The sequence below is a fragment of the Bidens hawaiensis genome, unplaced genomic scaffold (genome assembly GCF_021521415.1).
Source record: "Bidens hawaiensis isolate Kalapana, Puna unplaced genomic scaffold, B.hawaiensis_p1.1 tig00035891_1, whole genome shotgun sequence".
NCBI lineage: Eukaryota > Viridiplantae > Streptophyta > Magnoliopsida > Asterales > Asteraceae > Bidens > Bidens hawaiensis.
This window is the reverse complement of record NW_027496240.1, coordinates 98,285-118,650: the sequence shown is the minus strand read 5'-3', so window position 1 is coordinate 118,650 and position 20,366 is coordinate 98,285. Positions and strand designations below refer to the sequence as shown.

Genomic DNA, 20,366 nt, shown 5'->3' with positions numbered 1-20,366 from the left:
AAAATTTTTAAACTATAACCCGCATATTCAAACACACGATTTTCCCTCCTTACGAAGCAAAGGTATTAACAATTGAATGATTATATCTCTTTTTAAAAATAAAAATAAAAATAAATAAATAAATAAATAAAATTATAATAACAATAATTAAATAAGTAAATAAAATTGTAAAGTTTAAGTTTTATCTGTATGAATATATATATATATATATATATATATATATTTACGAGCGATTACTTAGTACAAATTATGTAACATGTCATATTCACACACTATTATCAAGATTCGCAACATTGACAGTAGGTCGAAGAACCGCCTCCAACGACCTCTGTTGTGCCACCAATCATGCACCGCACCAGTGCCTTCTCTGTGAATCTTAATATTCCTTTTATTGAAATTATTCACACACACTCGTAGAGCCTAGTTCCCACTAACCTTAGACTATATATCATCTTCATACGCTAGATCAGTTAATCGTTGCTAATTAGAGGATAATGATGCGAACCTATCTCTCCAGAATCTTATGATGTGTAACTCCGTTAACGATGTTGTTGTTTTAGCTCTTAGAACCTTTCTGTGGAATACATGGACTTCTAGTAACTCCCTCTTATTACTCTAATTAGATATCTTATACCTTAGATATTTTGGTAAGGAAAATTTGAAAACTTGTGATTGGTGCTGATAAGTATTCACACCTATTTAGTAGTTATTTTAGTAACTCTAAACAAGTACGATAATTTTCCATTATCATAATCTTTTTGATGTATTTATTATTATGCGGTTGTGAATATTTCATATATTTATTTACACGTCTTCAATAATTAATAATAACCATTGTCTCTTTATGTTATTCAAAAATAATAGAATTGACAATAAACCACCCAAATTAAGACAAACACCTGTCATTAGAAGATCTAAATTATCGACATTCTCTGAAAAACTAGCTCAACAAACCACACAATATATTAATTCTACGTTGAAGCAACAAAGACGTACTGCGACTGAAGACACTTGCAATAGATCTATAATTTGAAATCCAATAGGAAGAATAAGATTGAAGGTATCTGAGATGATTCTAAGAGTTATTATAACCCAATAGTATACGCTGAGTTGAACATTAGGTAAACAGGAAATTCAATAGATAGCGATAAGTAAACCCAATGCTAAACAAGGAATTCAGTAGCTAGCAATAACCAAACCCAATGTGGCTTTGATTTTTTATGAGCGACACATCCAAAAAGGATTGTCCCAAATTCAAAAATTAGAATTCTAGAGGAAGATCCATGGAAGCTCTTAAGGATTCACTAAGTTATCACTGAATCTAATAAATAACCACTATGTTCTTCAGTTCTTGTACTTATCAATACTAGAGCCAAGTTAAGTTTGACTTCTAAAAAATTAGGGTTATCTCTTTCAAGAAGACCAATAAATTTAGATAAAAGGTATTTATTAAGTTTATTTATGGAATACCGCTATAGTCATTAATGACTTTAATCTTTCGATAGAAACCCATAACCTTTATAATGATCTATATACCTATCAAATTAGAAAACTTCGATATAGACATAGGCTAATTATTTGAAAATCATGCTGAGATCGTGGGTTCGGAACGGCTAGTATGTTCACCACTCGAGAGTGGTGAAACTCTAGCAATCCATGGTGATCAGTGTGATACCAAATTGATGATTGTTACCAAGACACGCAAGATATTGCATGAAGAATACCCTACGCCTTGAGATAAGCCTACAACTCAAGATTATGTAGAAGTTTTCCCCATAGATTTTCCTAGATAATTCCCATTAAGGCACATTAAGTTTAGACTAGATCTTGTACAAGATGACGCACCGATATCTAGATCTCCGTACAGAATGGCGTTATTAGAAAAAAAAAATCTATCCAAACAACTCCAGGAACTGGAACTGAACAAATTGACCATTAAAATTCGATGCCCGTTATTGAGAATTGATGATCTATTTGATTAGTTTCAAGGTGGACCAGATCCAGACCCGAAGATTGACTTACCAACTAGATATCAATAGAATAAGACGTTCTAAAGACATTTTAGAAACATGATAGGGCCATTATAAGTCATACCGGTCGAATTAACAAATGAGTCGCAATGTTCTTAAGTTTTATGAATAGGATATGCAAATCCTACCTGGATGATATAAGCATATTTATTCACAAACCAATAAAATTCATGAACAACACTTTTTGAGAATAGTTAAATGAAGAAATCCTCTAAGTATGATTTTTAATTTGGGAAATTCATTGTCTTGCACATAATCGGTAAGAAAAGTATACATGTAAGTGTATTAAATTTTGAAGCAATTAAGGATTAGGAAACACCAAGGTTTCCTACCGAAGTGCAACAATTTTTAGGCCTTATGGAAATTATTGGAAATGTGTAGTTACGATTAGCTTGCCTTTTAACGACATTAACCCAAAAGGATAAGAAATATGTCTGAAACAATAAGATAAGAGAAAGCTTCTCAATTACTGAGCAAGAATAATGCACTATCTTACCCCTCCCAAAAGGAGTATATTGATTTGTAGTGATTGTGATGTTTCACGCTTAGGTCTTGTATGCATGCTTATGCAGAAAGACCAAAGATGATAGTCTATGCATCATGATAACTCAATGTGCACGAGAAGCATTATACAACTCACATTTTAGAGCTAAGAGTTGGTGCCCTCTTTATAGAACAAAGTGTAGGAATTACACCAACCATGAGGGTTTTCTATGTATTATAGAACTCAAAATGGGGTAGCCCATTGAAGTAGACCTGCTCAATTATTACATTTGCGATATTTGTTACCATGAAGGTAAAATGAATATTGTAGCTGATGATTGAGTAGAAAAGAAAAGCCTTCACATAAATGTACGTTGGGATTAACGTTACAAACATGCCTTACAACTTATATTAGAAATGTACAAGGCAATGAGGCATTGAAGAAAGAGAACTCTAAGCTGATTGAATAGAGTTTAGAAGCCTCGATATAAAGATTTATGTGAATTAGTATTAGACGAATGCACAAGTCTAAATGCTCAATTCATCATAGATTTCATAAACGAAATCCCACAAACACCTAAGTAAGTACGACACTCTCTAGGTAATAGCAAAACGATTAGTTCATTCTCTACCCATTAGGAAACTGATAAGATGGAGAAAATAATTGATTCCTGACGAAAAGAATGCTAGACTAATCTTGTAACGTAAATTGACAATTATGGTTCTAGAACATAATTGTGAATTTACAGGTGCATTTGAACTCTAATAGGGCTTTCTATGTCAAGGATTGGGTAAACTCTCCAAGAATCTATGAAATACTCGCCTACCATTGGATTATCTTCTTTAAGCAATTATCATCCAGTGTTACAATCCCACCATTGGGAGTCTTATAGGGAAATAAAACTCGTCAATCATCACATTACTAAGCTAAGCTAGAGGGAAATTGAGTCTTCATTACAATGGACTCTTTCGAAATCGCCAACCGAGTTGGTCCAATTGTGTGTAGGCTCGAATTACCTCCGACAATTAGTAGGATAAGTGACACGTTCCATGTATTAAATTTAAGAAAATGTCTATCTGACAAATCGCTAATCATTCCTATTAACAAGAGTCCGTGTGGAAATCATAATTCGATTCATAGAAGAACCTGCATAAGTTATAAATAAAAACATTCATAAGCATAGGCAAAATTGAATCAAGTTAGCCAAAGTCCCCTAGAATTCAAGACTTGGTCCTGAGTTTACTTGAGAATGTCTACAACGGATGAAAAGAATATACATTCATCTATCTTTGGTAAGATCAGACTCGAGTACTACCTCCTAAATTTTCGAGACAAAAATTCTTAAAGGAGGGGAAAATGTGACACCCGGCTAAAAATTAGCCTAAACCGCGACTAATATAATTGTGTTTACGTAAATAAAGTAATGCAATTAATAAGTGATATTATTTAGTTAAAAAACTCCAAAAAATATTTGAGAAATATTTTATTAAGTTTGAAAAAGTCCAATTTTGTGTCGCGTAGCGAAAACTGCGCAAAATGACCTCGGGTGACGACATGGAAACATATAAAATCCTAAACGTGTCTAAATGGCCTCGAAAAATTAAAATTTATATTAGGACATTAGTTATAGTATATGAACTTAATTATAGAATGTTCGAATCGGGAAAACTAGAAAATAAGTGTTCGAAAGCCAGTAGAGGACACCGTAAGGACCCGACACCAAGTTTTCAGAGAATTAGTTTCTTAGGCTTGAATTATCAAGATCCAATTTCGTTCAAAGTCTGACAAAAAAATACTAGAAACGGGATTCATTTGATTAGCTAAAATTCGTTAGACGTTAAAACGAAAACTTAATATTAGTGTTTAAAACCCGCATTTTCTCCCCACCCTTCCTCCTTGGCCGGCCCATCCCCATGACACCTCACCCCCTCCATCTATCTTTCTCCCAATCACAAATCACCACCTCACATCCCCAATGATTACTCCTAATCATGATGTTGATATGTTGGCTTAATCTCCATCACCCACTTGTCCAACCTATACCTTACACTTCACCACACTATCCTTCTCTTTCTCTCTAAAAACCCACGGCACACACACACACACTCAAAATTCAAAATCTCTAATCATAAACAAACACACTTACAATCAAATATAGATCAAGAACTTTGAAGATTAACAACTAGGAAGAAGATTAGGAGGAAGGATCATCACACTCACGCCCATCTCATTCTCATTTTCATCTTTAAATCTTCAAGAACACAAGTAAGTTATGTTTATAAGTTAATTTCTATGGTTAATTTGGTTAGAATAGGTGTTCTTGGGTTGAGATTGATCCTAAAGATTGAAAATTTTGGATGTTTGTGTGTGTATATATGGGCCGTGAGTATGTGTGTAGGTGTAAAGGAAAGAATTGAACCTACCTATACATGCATGCATTCGTCCTAAAGGTCATATTTTGATTGTTGAGAATGATTAGAAAGGTTGTAAAGATATTGGGTAATTAGGTGAAATTATGGATGAATTTGGTGATTGAGTTTGATGTTAGAATGGATATTGGGTAGTTAGTTATCAGTAGGATTAATTGTATGAACATAATATAATGAAAATTTAATGAATTACTAGTGTTGGAATTGAAATTGGCAAGAACTTGTTCTTAATTTCTCAAATTAGGGATTTTTTTTTTTGGATTACTTGGGTAAATTGATGATTTTGATGAATTGATAAGATGGGAAGTGATATTGATTTAAGATTTAGGATATTTTGTATGTTAGAAGATTCATAATCTATTAATTTTAAGAACAATACTTGAATATGATTGTTGAAATTGTAAACTTGCTATATAAGGAAACTTTGTTGAATGAAAAGTAGAATTTTAATTTTGATATGAATACTTGGCTTAGATATGTTTGATACATAAAGAATTGCATACTTGAATTAAGATATGATGTATTGTTGAAGTATAGATTAGTTTAGTATATTGATCAAATTATCACTTACTAACAATGGAAACTTTGTTGCTTAGTTAACTAAAAGATCAAAACCTGAATAGAACATTAGGGTGCATAGAACTATATTAAACTAGCTAATTGATATAAACTTATATTCATACTTGATCATAATTGAAAGACTGAATTAAAAAGAATTATTAAATATTAAAAGTTACTATAATTTGATACTTTGTTGATTGAACACTTAGGAAATTCAAAAGGTTGATTAGTTAATACTGAATCCATGAATTTGTGCATAAATGATGATATAATTTGATTATTTGAATCTGGACTTTCAAGTGTTATGATGATACTTATTCATATATGACTTGCTAAGTTTTATTATTATCATTATTAATAAACTTAATATAAGAATTAGAACTTAAATTGATTGAAAATTGTTATATGAAATTAATTGTTCAAATCTGGAAATATATGATGATATGTGTGTTATAATGTGTGTAAGTCCATTGGTGTGAACTTATTTGACTTATTTGACTTGTCGGTAACTTTAACGGTCGAAAAATCGGCTTTTAAACGTGAACCGACACAACGATTAGGGACTGTTTTAGAATAGCCTCTAAAGTTGTAAAATACTCATATATAACATAAGTTAATATATGAGAAAAAGGACAAGATAACAAAACTTAGTCCTAAACGGTTCGTGTTGCGAAAACCGACTCAAAATCGTTAAAAAGTTGCTATTTTAAGAAAATATTAACGAAAATAAAAATAACATATTTTGTAAAGTAACTTCTAAAACTTGACTAACATATATGTAACAAGTATCTTTCAAGATTTAAAAATGGTATTTTATACAAAAAGTTGAACGGTTCGTTTTTAAACGCGAAACCGACAAAACCGACAAAATCCATGAAAAATAATAAATTAATATTTTCTTTCCAACAACTGAAACTTTAATATTTTATTTATATATTTTATTTGGTTATTAATTTATTTAGCTATTAAAACAATAGTTAACGAAACCCGAACTAAACGTACCCGTTAACTTGATAGGAATTTACTTGCTTATGTGCTTGTGTGGACATTAGACTAGGGTTAACAAATAAAAGACTCTTATAAACTAAAACTCAAACCAAGTTTTATTAACAAAACGTGTACTAATATAGAACACGCAAATTTTGGAACGAAAAGCTTCAAACCGTGAGTTCCGCTATCGACCCCTCGTTTTCGAATCGATTTTTATTGTGTTTTGTGGGAAAGGCATATTATTTATATTGATATTTATATTGAAGTTTTATAAAGACATTTTATTTTACAAACCGTGTAAAATACGGGATAAGTCTAGTTGGCTAAATAACTGTTAACCCTAAAAAGGGGCATAGAAATATGGGTAGATCTATCGGAGTAACGCCCCCACTTCCATCGCGTTGGGTTAGAAGTGGGCGTATTTTGAGTCTGGTATGTATCAGGTTATCAACTATGACAGTCATACGTAATGTTGTATTCTTTGCTCGTCTACAACAGCACGATTTGTTTAAGAAATAAAGTGCCTATTATTTTTGTGATGTATGACGGTAGATCATTACACACGGGTTTGTGTTATAACGACGGTAAACCATTATACACGAGATGTTTTTTTATATCATTCAGGGTGTGGTGACGATTACACAAGAGGTGATATTGGTATATAATGACAAAAGATCAATATATGGATGTTGTTTTCGATTTATATATATATATATATATATGATATGGAATTGCTATTATGTTACTTGATATATTGTCTTTTCATGGCGAATTATATGGACGTTTCGTTTGCGCTATATTCATTCTATCATAATATATGTACTTATATATATATATATAGATATATCTGTGTGTGTGTTATTTTCAATAAAGAGAACTCACCAACATTCGTGTTGACCGTTTATTTTAATATGCTTTTCAGGTAAATAAATGAAGTATTGAAGCTTCGCAAAAAGCGTGGGAAATTAGTGACATGTGATTGAATGAAAAATGTTGACTTTATGTTGAACTTGTAATTTGAATTAAAATCATGTAATATGACACGTGTAATAACTCTGATGGTTAAATAAAGTTCAACTTTCATTATAAATGTATCATTAAATTTTAGGGCTGTAAATGAACCGAACGAACACGAACATGGCCTTGTTCGTGTTCGTTCGTTAAGGAAAAAATGTGTTCACGAACACTTACCGAGCTAGATTTTATGTTCTGTCACACCCTCAAAATCCACTAATGGAGTTTTACCGTCAGAGGGTGTGAACTAACAGGATCGGAATCATTAGTTATAATCAAACCATAAAAAAGTTTAAGTGAAAATAAGTGCGGAAGCGTAAAAACCAAAGACAAAAGTTGCGTCACGCAGGACGACTTAAAAACCCAAGTAATAATAGTTAAAAACTTGTTTGCATATCAGAATGTTCAAAAACCATGCATGATCCTATACCGCGCGCCCGCCTCGGCTACCTGAGAATAACATACTAAAAGTGTCAACACAAGGTTGGTGAGTTCACAAGTTTATATAAAATAAAGCGTTTAGCGTTTTGCGTTCAGCGTTTTGCGTTTACCAGATAGTGTTAAATCAATTATATATCGATAGGTAGCTAGCCTATACAACAAGTATTACTAAGTGTTCGACACCGAAGCTGACTGTTTATCAAGTGCCTTGCCACCAGGTCATCCAGACCATGGTATGTGTTAGCCAAAATTACACCCGCTAGACCTCCAGTCGAGTTTAGCGTTGGGTGGGGTTTGTCAAACCCAGTAGTACTACTCAACAGTGACTCGCTATTATCCAAATATTAACCGGTTCGATGTGTAGGACTTCAATTGTTTCGTTTGCTACTTAGCCTTTACAAGTGATATATAATTTACTAACAAAATCTTAAATGCGTTTTTCGGAGTATGTTATCTACCCCAAGTGAAAAGCGTTTGAAAACAGTTTAAAGGGGTAAGTGAAACTCACTGTTTGCGAAGAATTCCCAAAAACAAGTCACCAAGTGATGCGCGTCACAAAAAACTCTCACTAGCGTTCTATAACAACAAGGAGATTTTCTAAGAATCGGAACTATTATCGAGTCTCTAGACCCGGCACATAATTCCTAAGCACAAGATACGTTTCGTGTTTGTTTGTGAATCGTGTGTGACTTAACAAGCACATTTGTGATACGTTACGTGTGTGAACAACTATTTACGTGTCAAGTGTTAATAGTGTACATATTTAGCAAATATTCCCCGCAAGGGCAATTTGGTCAAAACATATCAATCATCTAGTAATTATTCCCCGCAAGGGCAATTTGGTCAAAACATAACAATTATCTAATAACAGCACGTTTCATGTATTTTCACAAAGTTCAGCAGCTAGTTTTATCAAGACAGAATTCTACTCGAAAGATTACTCTATTCAACAGATCATAGCATCTCAATTAATTCACCAAAAATCGTCACAAAAGCATACATGAATTAGGTTTCCAAAACATATTTTATTTTATTTTTATTCCACATAGATTTCTCACAATGATCAAAACATTACAACAAACTCATAACAGTCAAATTCATGCGCAACAGAATGTTATTTTACCTTCCTGTTAAATGAAAAATCAAATAAATGCAAGACCAATTGGGTTAGGTTCTTAACTCAACAAGTTAACTTCCAGAAGTGGAACCAACCCATTTGGTCTTGTAGTTCATGAGATATAATATTTACAAAACAACCTAACAGCAGGTCTCACAATTCAGATTTGCACAACGTTTTTGTAAAATCATAAAAGTTAACTTTTTCACGTTCAAAAATTGCAAATTTATATTCTTTAGAAACTAGGCTCAACCTAGTTTACTGTAGTATCAATAATCTCAACCAATTCTTAAATTAACATTTAGTTACAGTTGTCTAATCATAACTTACAATCTGTCCAGTACCAGTTTTGGCCTTTAATCGCATTTAAATCGTTTGACCATCCAAAACACCTCCAAATTAGGCGTGGTTGGACTTTCTGAAAACTAGACTCAGAGTACTACCTTGTAGACTCATAATTAGCTCAGTTTGCTTATAAACTCAACAAGTTACACACCGTTCAATTTTAACAATCACTGCTGTCAAAACTCAGCAAGCATAAACAATCATCTAACATGCATCCTAAACATATGACATAACTCAAAACACGCAATAAACATTATTAATCATAAAAATCAGTAGGAACCCTTTAGGGTTTACAAACAATTAATGATTCATCAATCTTTCACCGTTCAAAATCACATATGACTATCAATATCAATCACTAACACATAATCAATCATCCTCTAGCCATAATCAATCATAAAACACTTAATATATGATATTCAATAGTTAGGGTTTCATATATATACCTTAAAAACGCAGAGATAACCAAGAGAAACCTGAGAGGTGCTTAGAAACGAGTTTAGGATGCTCCGATTATGAAGAATCAAGCTTTAACGGGTGTGATATGTGTGTGTGTGAGGCTGCCGATCGCGAGAGAGGGGAGGGGGAGGGCAGCCGTCGGGTAGAGTGAAAGAGAGAAGAGAGAGTTAGGGTTTATTATTATTAATAATAATAACATGTTACATCTAGGTCCCTCAACTACTAATTATCACTTTTCTAGCTTAAATTAACTCGTTTGCATCTTGAGTTAGCGTTTTATACAATGTTATCACATAACACATAAGTCTAACACATAATTATCACATAATTATTGTTTTGACGTTTTTCGTTTATTCACCAATGGTTTGCGTCAATTCGTTTGCGTTTCGGTGCAATTCCCGAAAGACTACACATGTAGTAGTTGTCAAGCGTCATTTAAAACCTTAGTTTAAATGTAATGAGATGTGCGTTATGGATCCAATGATCCTAAGTTTGAATTGACGGAGTTTGAGTTAACGGAGTTAACCTGAAATTGACGAGTGTCACATGTTCGTGTTCGTTCATTAAGGAAATTAATGTGTTCACGAACGGTTCATGAACATAAACGAACACAAATAAAATCGGAAGAGCCTAGAGATTAAGACCGATGTATTCATCAATGTGAATAATGAAAGCATGTGAACGAATTGAACGAACACGAACAAGGGCATGTTTGTGTTCGTTCATTTAACTTTAAACGAACACGAACACTTAAATCGAACAAATATTTATATTCATGTTCGTTTATTTAAAAAATGAACATTTGTGTTCGTTTATCCTCATTTGTTTAAAATACAAACAAATATAACTAAACAAAGATAAATGAACATATATGAACAAAAAAAACATAAACGAATATAAATGAAAACACTTAAATGAACATAGATTAACAAATATAAAACCTTAAATGAACACAAATATAAAACTTTAAGTTAATGACTCATCCAAATAATATTTAATTATTCTTATTAATACATAAACAAACATAAATAAACAGACATAAACGAACATAAATAAACGAACGTTCATGAACATAAATGAACGAACGGGATATGCGTTCATGTTCGTTCGTTTAATTAAATGAACACAAACTTTTTGTTCATGTTCGTTCGTTTATTAAGTAAACGAACATAAACGAACTTCCCGCCGAACAATTCACGAACAGTTCACTGAACGTTCGGTTCGTTTACAGGCCTATTAAATTGTGATTTGCTGAAACGGCGTCTGTCACCACCTGAACGACTTGGTCAAAGTCTTCCGTTGTCTTAATTAAGATTTTCGGGGTGTGACACCAATCACCACAATCATCTATGTTCTTATCATCTCAACCTAGAATCAAGATTTCCGACATGCTTATGCTAGGCTAAATCTTCTGTGAGCATCTTCGGGAGTAGGGTTGTGTTTGTGGTTACACTTTTTGGTATTTTGAATCTTAATATTGGATTTCGATTTGGTAAATCATTCGGTTAGTTGAATCTTTACATTTATTTGTGCGCTTAAACAATTTTTCATAATTGAATGCTTAAGATTGTATTAGTTAATTGGTTTGAGGTCATCAACATTTAGGATTGATTTCTTATCGTCATTGACCCGTTTATCATTAACCATAGCATTGATTTCATTCATCAATACTTAAAATTGGTAATCAATTAGATTATTATTCAGTTGTGCCAATTGTTCAGATTAAGTTTTGATAATCAGCAAAGCCAAATACTTAGTCTTTTGCTTATTGATTCAAACAAAGAGATTTTCAAATAGGTTTAATTACTTGTCCAACTTGCTTCACAACCTGAAACCTAGAGATTGGTTATTTCCTCATAATTGTTTACAAATCAAAGTAACATTGTTTTCGCTTAATAAATCTTTCAAACCGATTGACATCGTCTGTCCACTTAGTTTAATATTTCATAAATTATGAATTTGATTAGCACTTTCCACTGATTCCCTGTGAATTCGACACCTTATTTGCCCTTGCTAGTAAAATATTTTATAAATGTTTTTTATTGATCTTTCGACATCGATCAGGTTGGTCTTGGATCGTTGATTATAATGGTGTAGAGATTGTTTGGCTTAAGTGTATGTTTTTTATGTTGTAGGCTAAGGTGTAAAATGATGGAGATGGAAAAGATTAGGGTTTAAGGGGTATTTATACTCCTTAAGTCCATTAACCTTAGGTCCATCTTCATCTTAAGTCCATGATTTAATCTAATTCCATCTATTTTAGCATACCATCATTTTATCATTATTATTATATTATTATTATTTTTTCTATTATCTAAAACTATTCTTCCAACGTAGATAATAATTTAATATTATTCATAAAAATTCAGGATGTTACAAAATTCATATCATGAAACCAACGAATAAGAAGGGAATCGAAAATTGAGAACAACCATATTGAACTCAAGGATAGTATTCTACTACGGGCGACATGTATTATAAGGCCGGGTTATTAATGGAATAGGTATAGGAAAAAGAAGAGGTATTTGCATATGGATTTCATTGACCTTGTACATGCATACGATGGTGTGCCTGATTTAGGATAGTCATGAGGGCAAGTTTTAATATTTAAGATCATTTGATAAGACTGACAGAAACATATATAATGATGTAGTCATCGCTTCTAAGAAGGTTGGTGTAAGTGATACCAGCAAAAGGTGTATTGAGTGGCAAGAAATTCTAAACAAGAATAAAGAGATAAATTTTATTTGGTTGTAGTTTGATCAAGTATGCTATACGATACTGATTGTTGAGACATCAATAAGACATAAGCGAGAAAGCTAGAGCTAGTGGAGATGGGATGTTGAGGTAGATTTGTTGGCATGTAAAGATGGACTAAATATGAAATGAAGGGGTGACATGTATCTCATATATTATAAGAGGTGAGAGAGATAATTTGGACGTGTGAAGAGGAGATAAATGATAGCACTAGTAAGAACCATTGAAATCTCATTACGGAGGAGACACAAAGGCAGACTTAAACCGAATGGAATGAACATTATTATATATATTAAAAAGGGATTTCATCCCCCTCACATAATCACTATTCAATTTCCTATTCACTTTACTTTTTTTTAATAAAGTTTAATTTAAGTCCACTCTTTTTAAATAAAATATGAATTTTGGCTTACTAATTCCTGTTTATCTATTTATGATGGTACTGCCGATGCTAACTGAATTTACATCGGTTCGCAACTGTAACAGCTGGTTATTTTGTTTCACATACAATAATTTGTTGTATTTTGGCGTTGAAATGTTTATTTCTTTTGTTTAGTTGCGATGCCATAACCCGATACATGTTGATTTCGCATCGAGTCATAGCCTCGTGGTTTTAACGTTTTTACGCGTGTTTTTTTTGTTCGATTTAATGGTCCCGCCGCGAAGCACGGGGTACTAAATTCTAGTATTGACTTATAATTTGATTAACGATGTGTTCCCGAGTTTCATTTATTGGTCGTGATAAATAAACTAGAAACCCATAACAAGTTAAAGAATTGAAATGCTAACTAGCGCTATATAAAAGGATAGCCGCCGGACAATTCGTGAAAGAACTCCATGACCATTGACCACTTTTCATGGTTTTCACCAAAACCACATTTAAGGACCTTTTTCTAATTTACTATATATAAATCACCGCCTCCAAGACTCATTTAATACTGTAAGTAGCAGCATCATCCACTATGTAGCAGCATCCACTATCCCCATTCACTCATATATATATATATATATATATATATATATATATATTACTATATTAATATGCACATACTGAAATTCCCAACCCACATTCTGCTGCTTTCAGATCCAGGTCGACAGCCCAATCACCATGAGTAACTCATTATCATACTGTGCAAACCAGAATAAACCATGTGTTCGGTGGGTTGACAAGTATTTTAACGACTGTTTGTGCAATCTAGAGACGAAATCTCGTTCGGATTAGGAATCGCGAGCCTTGTTTGTTGGGGTGTTGCTGAAATACCTCAAATCATCACCAACTTTCGGACTAAATCCAGTCATGGCGTTTCTCTTATTTTCCTTCTCACTTGGATTGCAGGGTACGTGCTTGTGCTTGTGCTTGTGCTTGTGTTTGCATTAAGTTTGACCCTCAAGCATTATTACGGCTGTCAGGATATTGGTTGGACGGCCGTTTTGATCTTTTCTTAAGTTTTACCCTCTGTTTTTTTACCGTCTATAATTTTCAAAGTTTGATTTTTCTTTTATCAAAACGGCTGTATGAGTATTTTGTGGACGAAGTAGATGATTATAATCATTTTATTGATGCAGGGATATCTTTAATCTTGTGGGATGTCTTCTTGAACCTGCAACGGTGAATCTTCTTTGTCTGATTTGCAATTTTTTGCTAAAAGATTTCGATATAACATGTTTATTCCTTTTAACTTTTGTCATGCTCATATGTTTCTTTTGTTGTGGATATGCAGTTGCCTACGCAGTACTACACAGCTGCGGTAATATGTAATACGCATGTTTTCCGGGTTTTGAATAATGTTACCGATTGTTGTTAATTTTAATATGTTAAATCTAATCAAAGTTGTTAAATGAATACAGCTTTATACAATAAGTACAATAATCCTAGTGTTGCAAAGCTTATACTATGATCATTTCTACACATGGTTCAAGTCAAAGAAAGCTGTAGGGGTATGGTACTAAACCCGGTTTTACGACCCTAAATTTATTATGTTTGGCTTATTTTATTATATGGACTAATACAATGTTATTGGGCTGAGGGGGTTTTGTGGAGGTAACCCTAACTGGGCTAGGCCCATTAGGGTACCATGATGGTGGCCATGAGGCTCTCTATATAAGGAGGTCTCCACCTCCTTGTTAGGGGGTCATGCTCAATAAGAGCCACCACCCTATTTTTGTGTCTGTAAACAAGAGATCCTCAGGATTTCTTAGCAGTCACCTCCACACCCCCGAAAAGCCATTGCAGGTCTCAAGCAATCGAAGAAGAAGATCAAGTCGTGGTTCGTTCATCTCAAAAATCCGTGGAAACATCGTCATGGATCAGGTCAGATTCATTTCATGCTTCGACATTGGCGCCATCCGTGGGACGGCAATGAACCACACTTCGCTTCTCATCTCGGCCCTCCGATCTGTTCATCAATATCTCGGGTCTACGGTTTCTTCTTTCAGATATGTTCTATGAAAATCCAAAAATCCTTAGATCTAAAAAATACTTCCGGATCTGGAAATACACCAGAAGAAATACCACCGAACTTTTGGGGAAAGCCCTTAGATCTGTGTTTTTTCTAAGTGAAATATACCAAATCTAGTTACGATTTTTTCAGATCTGGGTTCGTTTGAACAACAGTTACACTTCATATTCATGGATCTATAAATCCTATCAGATCTTTTGGTTTTACATAAAACCTACCTGATGTGGATACTCAAAATCTCTAGATCATGCGCGCCACAGCGGGCCGCATGCGCGCTCCCGGCGATTACTCTACGCCACAGCGGGTCGCATGCGCGCTCCAGGCGATGACTCTACGCCACAGTGGGTCGCGTGTGCGCTTTCGGCGATTACTTCACGCCACAGTGGGTCGCGTGCGCGATCCCGGCGATTACTCCACGCATCGCGCATGCTCACGCATACCACGTATGCTCACGCATCACATATACTCACGCATTACGCATGCTCTCGCGTATCACATATGCTCACGCATTACGCATGCTCACGCATACCACACATGCTCACGCATCTCATGTGCTCACGAATCACATATGTTATTGGGCTTCACGTATGCTCATGCATATCAGATGCTCACGCATCAATGCACGCTCACGCACCACATCTGCGCGTGAGAATAAAGGAGACCTCCTTATATAGAGAGCCTCATGGCCACCATCATGGTACCCTAATGCGCCTAGCCCAGTTAGGGTTACCTCCACAAAACCCCCTCAGCCCAATAACATTGTATTAGTCCATATAATAAAATAAGCCAAACATAATAAATTTAGGGTCGTAAAACCGGGTTTAGTAACACCGAGGTATATATTAACTCCATATCTCCCTTTTTTAAATTTAATTTTGCAAATATAGGAATCATCTTAAAAGCAGTCTTGTTATATTATTTATAATTTATTGTTTTCGGTGCATCAATGTATAAGTTTTGCTTGTGTTACATTAACCGTTATGAAAATTTAGGTGGAAGAATCCAAGAAACCTTAGACGATCAAGTGCCAAGGAAACTCGTGTATTAAATTCAAGAAGCCACACGATCAAATCGCCATCTCCACAGCAGGACTATTTCTTCACGTATGTGTATATATGTGTTGTATATAGCTAATTATTAGGGACTGTAAGTAACACTGTAATGTTGAAGGAACTGAATAATGATAATATGATCTGTTTGCAGGTCAGCAAGATCAATGGCTGGAAGTGCAACTCCACCCAATCGATCTTATCTACGGACACCAAGAAGTGGTCCAGCTTCGGCTATGGTTGCTGACGATGAGTTGTCTTTTGAGGACGAGTCATCTGTTTGGATACCGAATCCAGCTACCCAACCCAAGCCGATCCCACGTTCTGTAAGTCCATTTATTTAAAATATTCATGGTTGGATTTTTAATTTGTTTCTTTTCATGGTTTTGGCAGCTTATTTAGCTGTGTTGTACAGTTACAAGTGAAATACTTAAATATTGTCTAAAAGATTCCGGAATAAACATTTGCAAGTTGATTTATTTTACATTAATAATCTTGAAACGTGGCAGGCTGGTTATGCAGCGTTTTTAGCGACCTCGTTTGATTTTCCTTCAGGGACTGAGGCTTTGATGCAAGTTTATGTTGGCAGGAAGTTGCTACAGGTATGACTCTAATTTTTTTTTTCCTATTTATAGCTAGTGCGCGTTTGGTTTACATAAATGTTTTCATGGCCAGAGTGGATAGGACCTTGAACTGGCCACCTATTCAGTTTGATGGGTTGGATCCGGTTTGAATTTTTCTTTTTATGCAAAGCTTTTATATTCAGTTCAATGGGTTGGATCCGGTTTGAATTTTTCTTTTTATGCAAAGCTTTTATATAACGGCATTTTAGGGGCATGCTTTACACATCGCACTAACAATTTGATCCCATGCCGTTTTCAAACGGTCATTTTAAATTTTCGTAGAAGGGTAGTTTGAGTTGAAGGTGATGTAGGATTAAGTTGTTAAAGGATGAACTCAAACATCGATGTGGTATAAATTAGAGAGCTTTCATAACTATATTAAAAATATTTATAATCATTTTGTTTAAGAATATTTTTTGATATTCATTAACTTTCTCTTACAACATTGCATTTATTTAATTTCTTAAATTTAACAAGAGTAACATGTTTTTGTTTTAACTTTAATATATATTATAGTATTCAAACTTTATGTTCTAAACAAATATTTTTAAAAATTAGTTAGGACATTCAATTCTCGAGTTTTGTTAGTCATGTCCGATCCTGCACCAAATAAGACGGTTGGTTCGATAACGGTTTAAATTTCTTAATTTCCATGGTGTTGCAGGAGGGGGGTGGAAGTAGTGCTGTGTATGGGCAATGGTTGGGTTGGATGATGGCTGCTATTTACATGGGTGGTCGAATCCCTCAAATTGTATTAAATGTAAGACATACTTCTTGAAGACCCCAATATTTATTTGATTAATAAACTTATAACATTTTTTGTGATTTTTGACAGATTAAAAGAGGAAGCGTTGAGGTGTGGCTCTTTGACACTTTCTTTTGTCATTAAACCATTTATTTATTAATAAGCTTTTAGTTTAAAACAAATTTTAAGTTAAATGTGCAACAATTTAAACAGGTAATACTGTGTTGAATTCATGACAACACATCAAACCAGTCCTAGTTAAATAACGCTAGTCAACCTGAATTCATCCGTGTTAACAATTCTAGTTATTCGATCTTGGATTCAAACAATCTTGGATTCAAAATTCAACGTAGGATTCAAAATTAACGTTACAAAATTTATTACAGGGTTTGAACCCTCTCATGTTCATCTTTGCTCTTGTTGCAAATGCTACTTATGTTGGAAGGTTTCTTTCTCTCTCTCTCTCTCTCTCTCATATAATTTAGTGATGTTGATATATATGTTTCAATTTGCAGCATTCTTGTAAGAAGTACAGAATGGTCAAAAATCAAAGCCAATATGCCTTGGCTACTCGATGCTGCAGCATGTGTGGCACTCGATGCATTTGTATCCTTTTAATTTAACTATCTTTTTGTGACAAGATCATTGTAATTCGTTTTTGTTCCACCTTAACCAAGATTAATTTCTACAGATCATAATGCAGTATGTGTACTATAGATACCTTCGAAGAAGAAACGACAATGTGGAATACCACGCAGACTACATAGAAGCCAACAAAAGCCTAGTTTCTTGATTGTATGATAATAGAGATATTGTTGTGGATCCTAAAGAACAGACAAGAAATGCATGGCGCTTCAAATTTTCAATGGGATTTTTGGTGTATCTTAATTTCAGATGTTGTACTTCATTTAACGTTGCTTACTAAAGCACAATCATTTTTTGTAGTTCAAAACTCAAAAAGAAAAACCGCCACAATCTCCCTGCTCACAATATTTTCTCACACAAAAGACGTCGCTGATTTGTATCAATCACCTTGCAACTCAGTTCCTTCACCGACAATGAGCAGCCAATCATGGTTTGCACTTCGATTGTTACTTTTAATGCAAATATCACAACACTTAAAGAAACGATAAAGTAGAAAAGAAAAGTTCACAAATAGTTGTAATAATCAGACAAACAAGGTTGTAATTGATTGATTGATTGAGGCTTCTAAAGTTCTATTGGACATGTTTGTCTTAATATGGATTCCATATTTACTCTTTTAACTGTTGCAAAGCTCTTAACATACTAAAATATGTTCATTAAATTCCACAAATAGCAAAACCATTATTGCTAGAAACTTACTTCAATTCATGGGGTACACATAGGGATACAAATTACAAGGCCAATAATAATTTGTGATTTACAATATCAAAATACAAAACCCGTTAAATATATTATGGATAACTTAATAATTAAAGTGGGCGAGAAATCCGATTACGAGACGAAAGCTTTGATGCATGCGTTTAGCTTTAATGGGGAGGAGATCTTCTAGAATATTTTTTAGCTATAAATAGGACTCCAATGTTATTATTATGTGTGTGTTTTTTCATGGTGTAATCACTCACCCAAAGGGAGCTCACCTTGGGTGGGTCGATTCGTTCTTAATATTATAAATCATTTAACCGTTTATGGTGTCGTTCACTATACTTATTATCTTTATATTTTTGTTCGATCGTTTGATTTACCGCACCCGTCTCGAACGCTTATCAAGAACAAAACATGCCCGTTTGTCGAACCCGGTTTAGGGGACTTACAAGTGGTATCAGAGCGGGTTTGAATCAACTGATTCAACTTTGTTCTTGATATTCGGGTTCTAATTCCACGATTACCCGAACTGAGACGTTGATTTCTTGAAGACCCGTTGATGTTTTGAAAATAAAGTTTGAAGATCTTGGAAATAAAGTTGGAAATAATCGTGCTAGAAGTTCGTCTTTGTAGATCGGGCCTTTTGGGAAGGTTACGCCATGCATCGAAACTCCGGCGAGCCTACGGTTCTTCTCCGGCAACGATTCCAGAAATTGGAGATGTACACATCAAACTCCCATATTCAGTTTTGTGGTTTTGGTCGCTCGAAATCGGTTTTCCGGTGGGCCAATGATTTGACTCATTTTTCAGTTTGTTGGTGGCTATAGACCACGGTGGGAGTTGATGGCGGAACTAGAGGTTGAAGCAGTGGCTAGGGTCGCCGCGGCGGTAAGGGTGATCGTGGATGGGGTGACGGTGGAGGTAGATGGAGTGGGAGTGGTGGCGGTGATGTTGGCAAGGATACAGATGATGGAGTATGGCGGCAGGAGGGGCGTGCACGGTTCAGTTCGGTTATTAGCATTAACCAGGCCAAACTGGTCGGTTGATTTTAGTTAATAACCAATATCAAACTTGGGCTAAACTTTTGCTTTAAATTAAATACATTACATTAATGCTTAAATACATGAAATAAATGTATAACAACATGAAAAAAAGGTCTAAATATATGAAATTGGGATATTAGTACATGAAATAAAGATATAAATACGTGAAAATGATAATATTAAACTATTAATACATATAATACATGGAATAGAGGAAAAAAAGTTTGAAAATACGGAAAAAAATGACGAGTTCATTGTGGTTCGGTTAATTTTGATGAATTCGGTTTTCGGTTATTTCGGTTCGGTTTCGTCGATTTTCGGTTCGATTTCGGCTGACAATTCGGTTATTGCTCACCCCTAGCAGCAGCGACGTTTGGTGCGGCGCCAGTGACCGATTATCCGACAGGGTAATCAGTAGTGGATTGGAGACGGCGGCTGCACATTGATGTCAACAAAGTGTTTTATTTTCTCGT

At 34.4% G+C, this 20,366-nt stretch overlaps 1 protein-coding gene across 1 annotated transcript; it reads left to right on the top strand.

Annotated features, from left to right (window-relative positions):
- Positions 1-6,854: 6,854 nt before the first annotated feature.
- LOC143587807 (vacuolar arginine/histidine antiporter YPQ2-like) lies at positions 6,855-18,397 on the top strand. The gene is made up of 11 exons (XM_077068989.1): positions 6,855-6,926; positions 14,349-14,375; positions 14,476-14,540; positions 16,079-16,189; positions 16,290-16,461; positions 16,645-16,737; positions 17,423-17,518; positions 17,594-17,614; positions 17,890-17,948; positions 18,019-18,109; positions 18,195-18,397. The coding sequence occupies exons 1-11, from the start codon at positions 6,855-6,857 to the stop codon at positions 18,294-18,296; spliced, it is 909 nt and encodes a 302-aa protein (XP_076925104.1). The 3' UTR covers positions 18,297-18,397.
- The last annotated feature ends 1,969 nt before the right edge of the window (positions 18,398-20,366 follow it).

What these genes read in the sequence shown, in the direction of transcription:
- LOC143587807 (XM_077068989.1), top strand. Translation starts at nt 6,855, where the DNA reads ATGGGTAGATCTATCGGAGTAACGCCCCCACTTCCATCGCGTTGGGTT. An exon ending in CGCAGTACTACACAGCTGCG is followed by an intron (nt 14,376 to 14,475) that starts GTAATATGTAAT and finishes AAATGAATACAG; the next exon opens with CTTTATACAATAAGTACAAT. An exon ending in CAGCAGGACTATTTCTTCAC is followed by an intron (nt 16,190 to 16,289) that starts GTATGTGTATAT and finishes ATCTGTTTGCAG; the next exon opens with GTCAGCAAGATCAATGGCTG.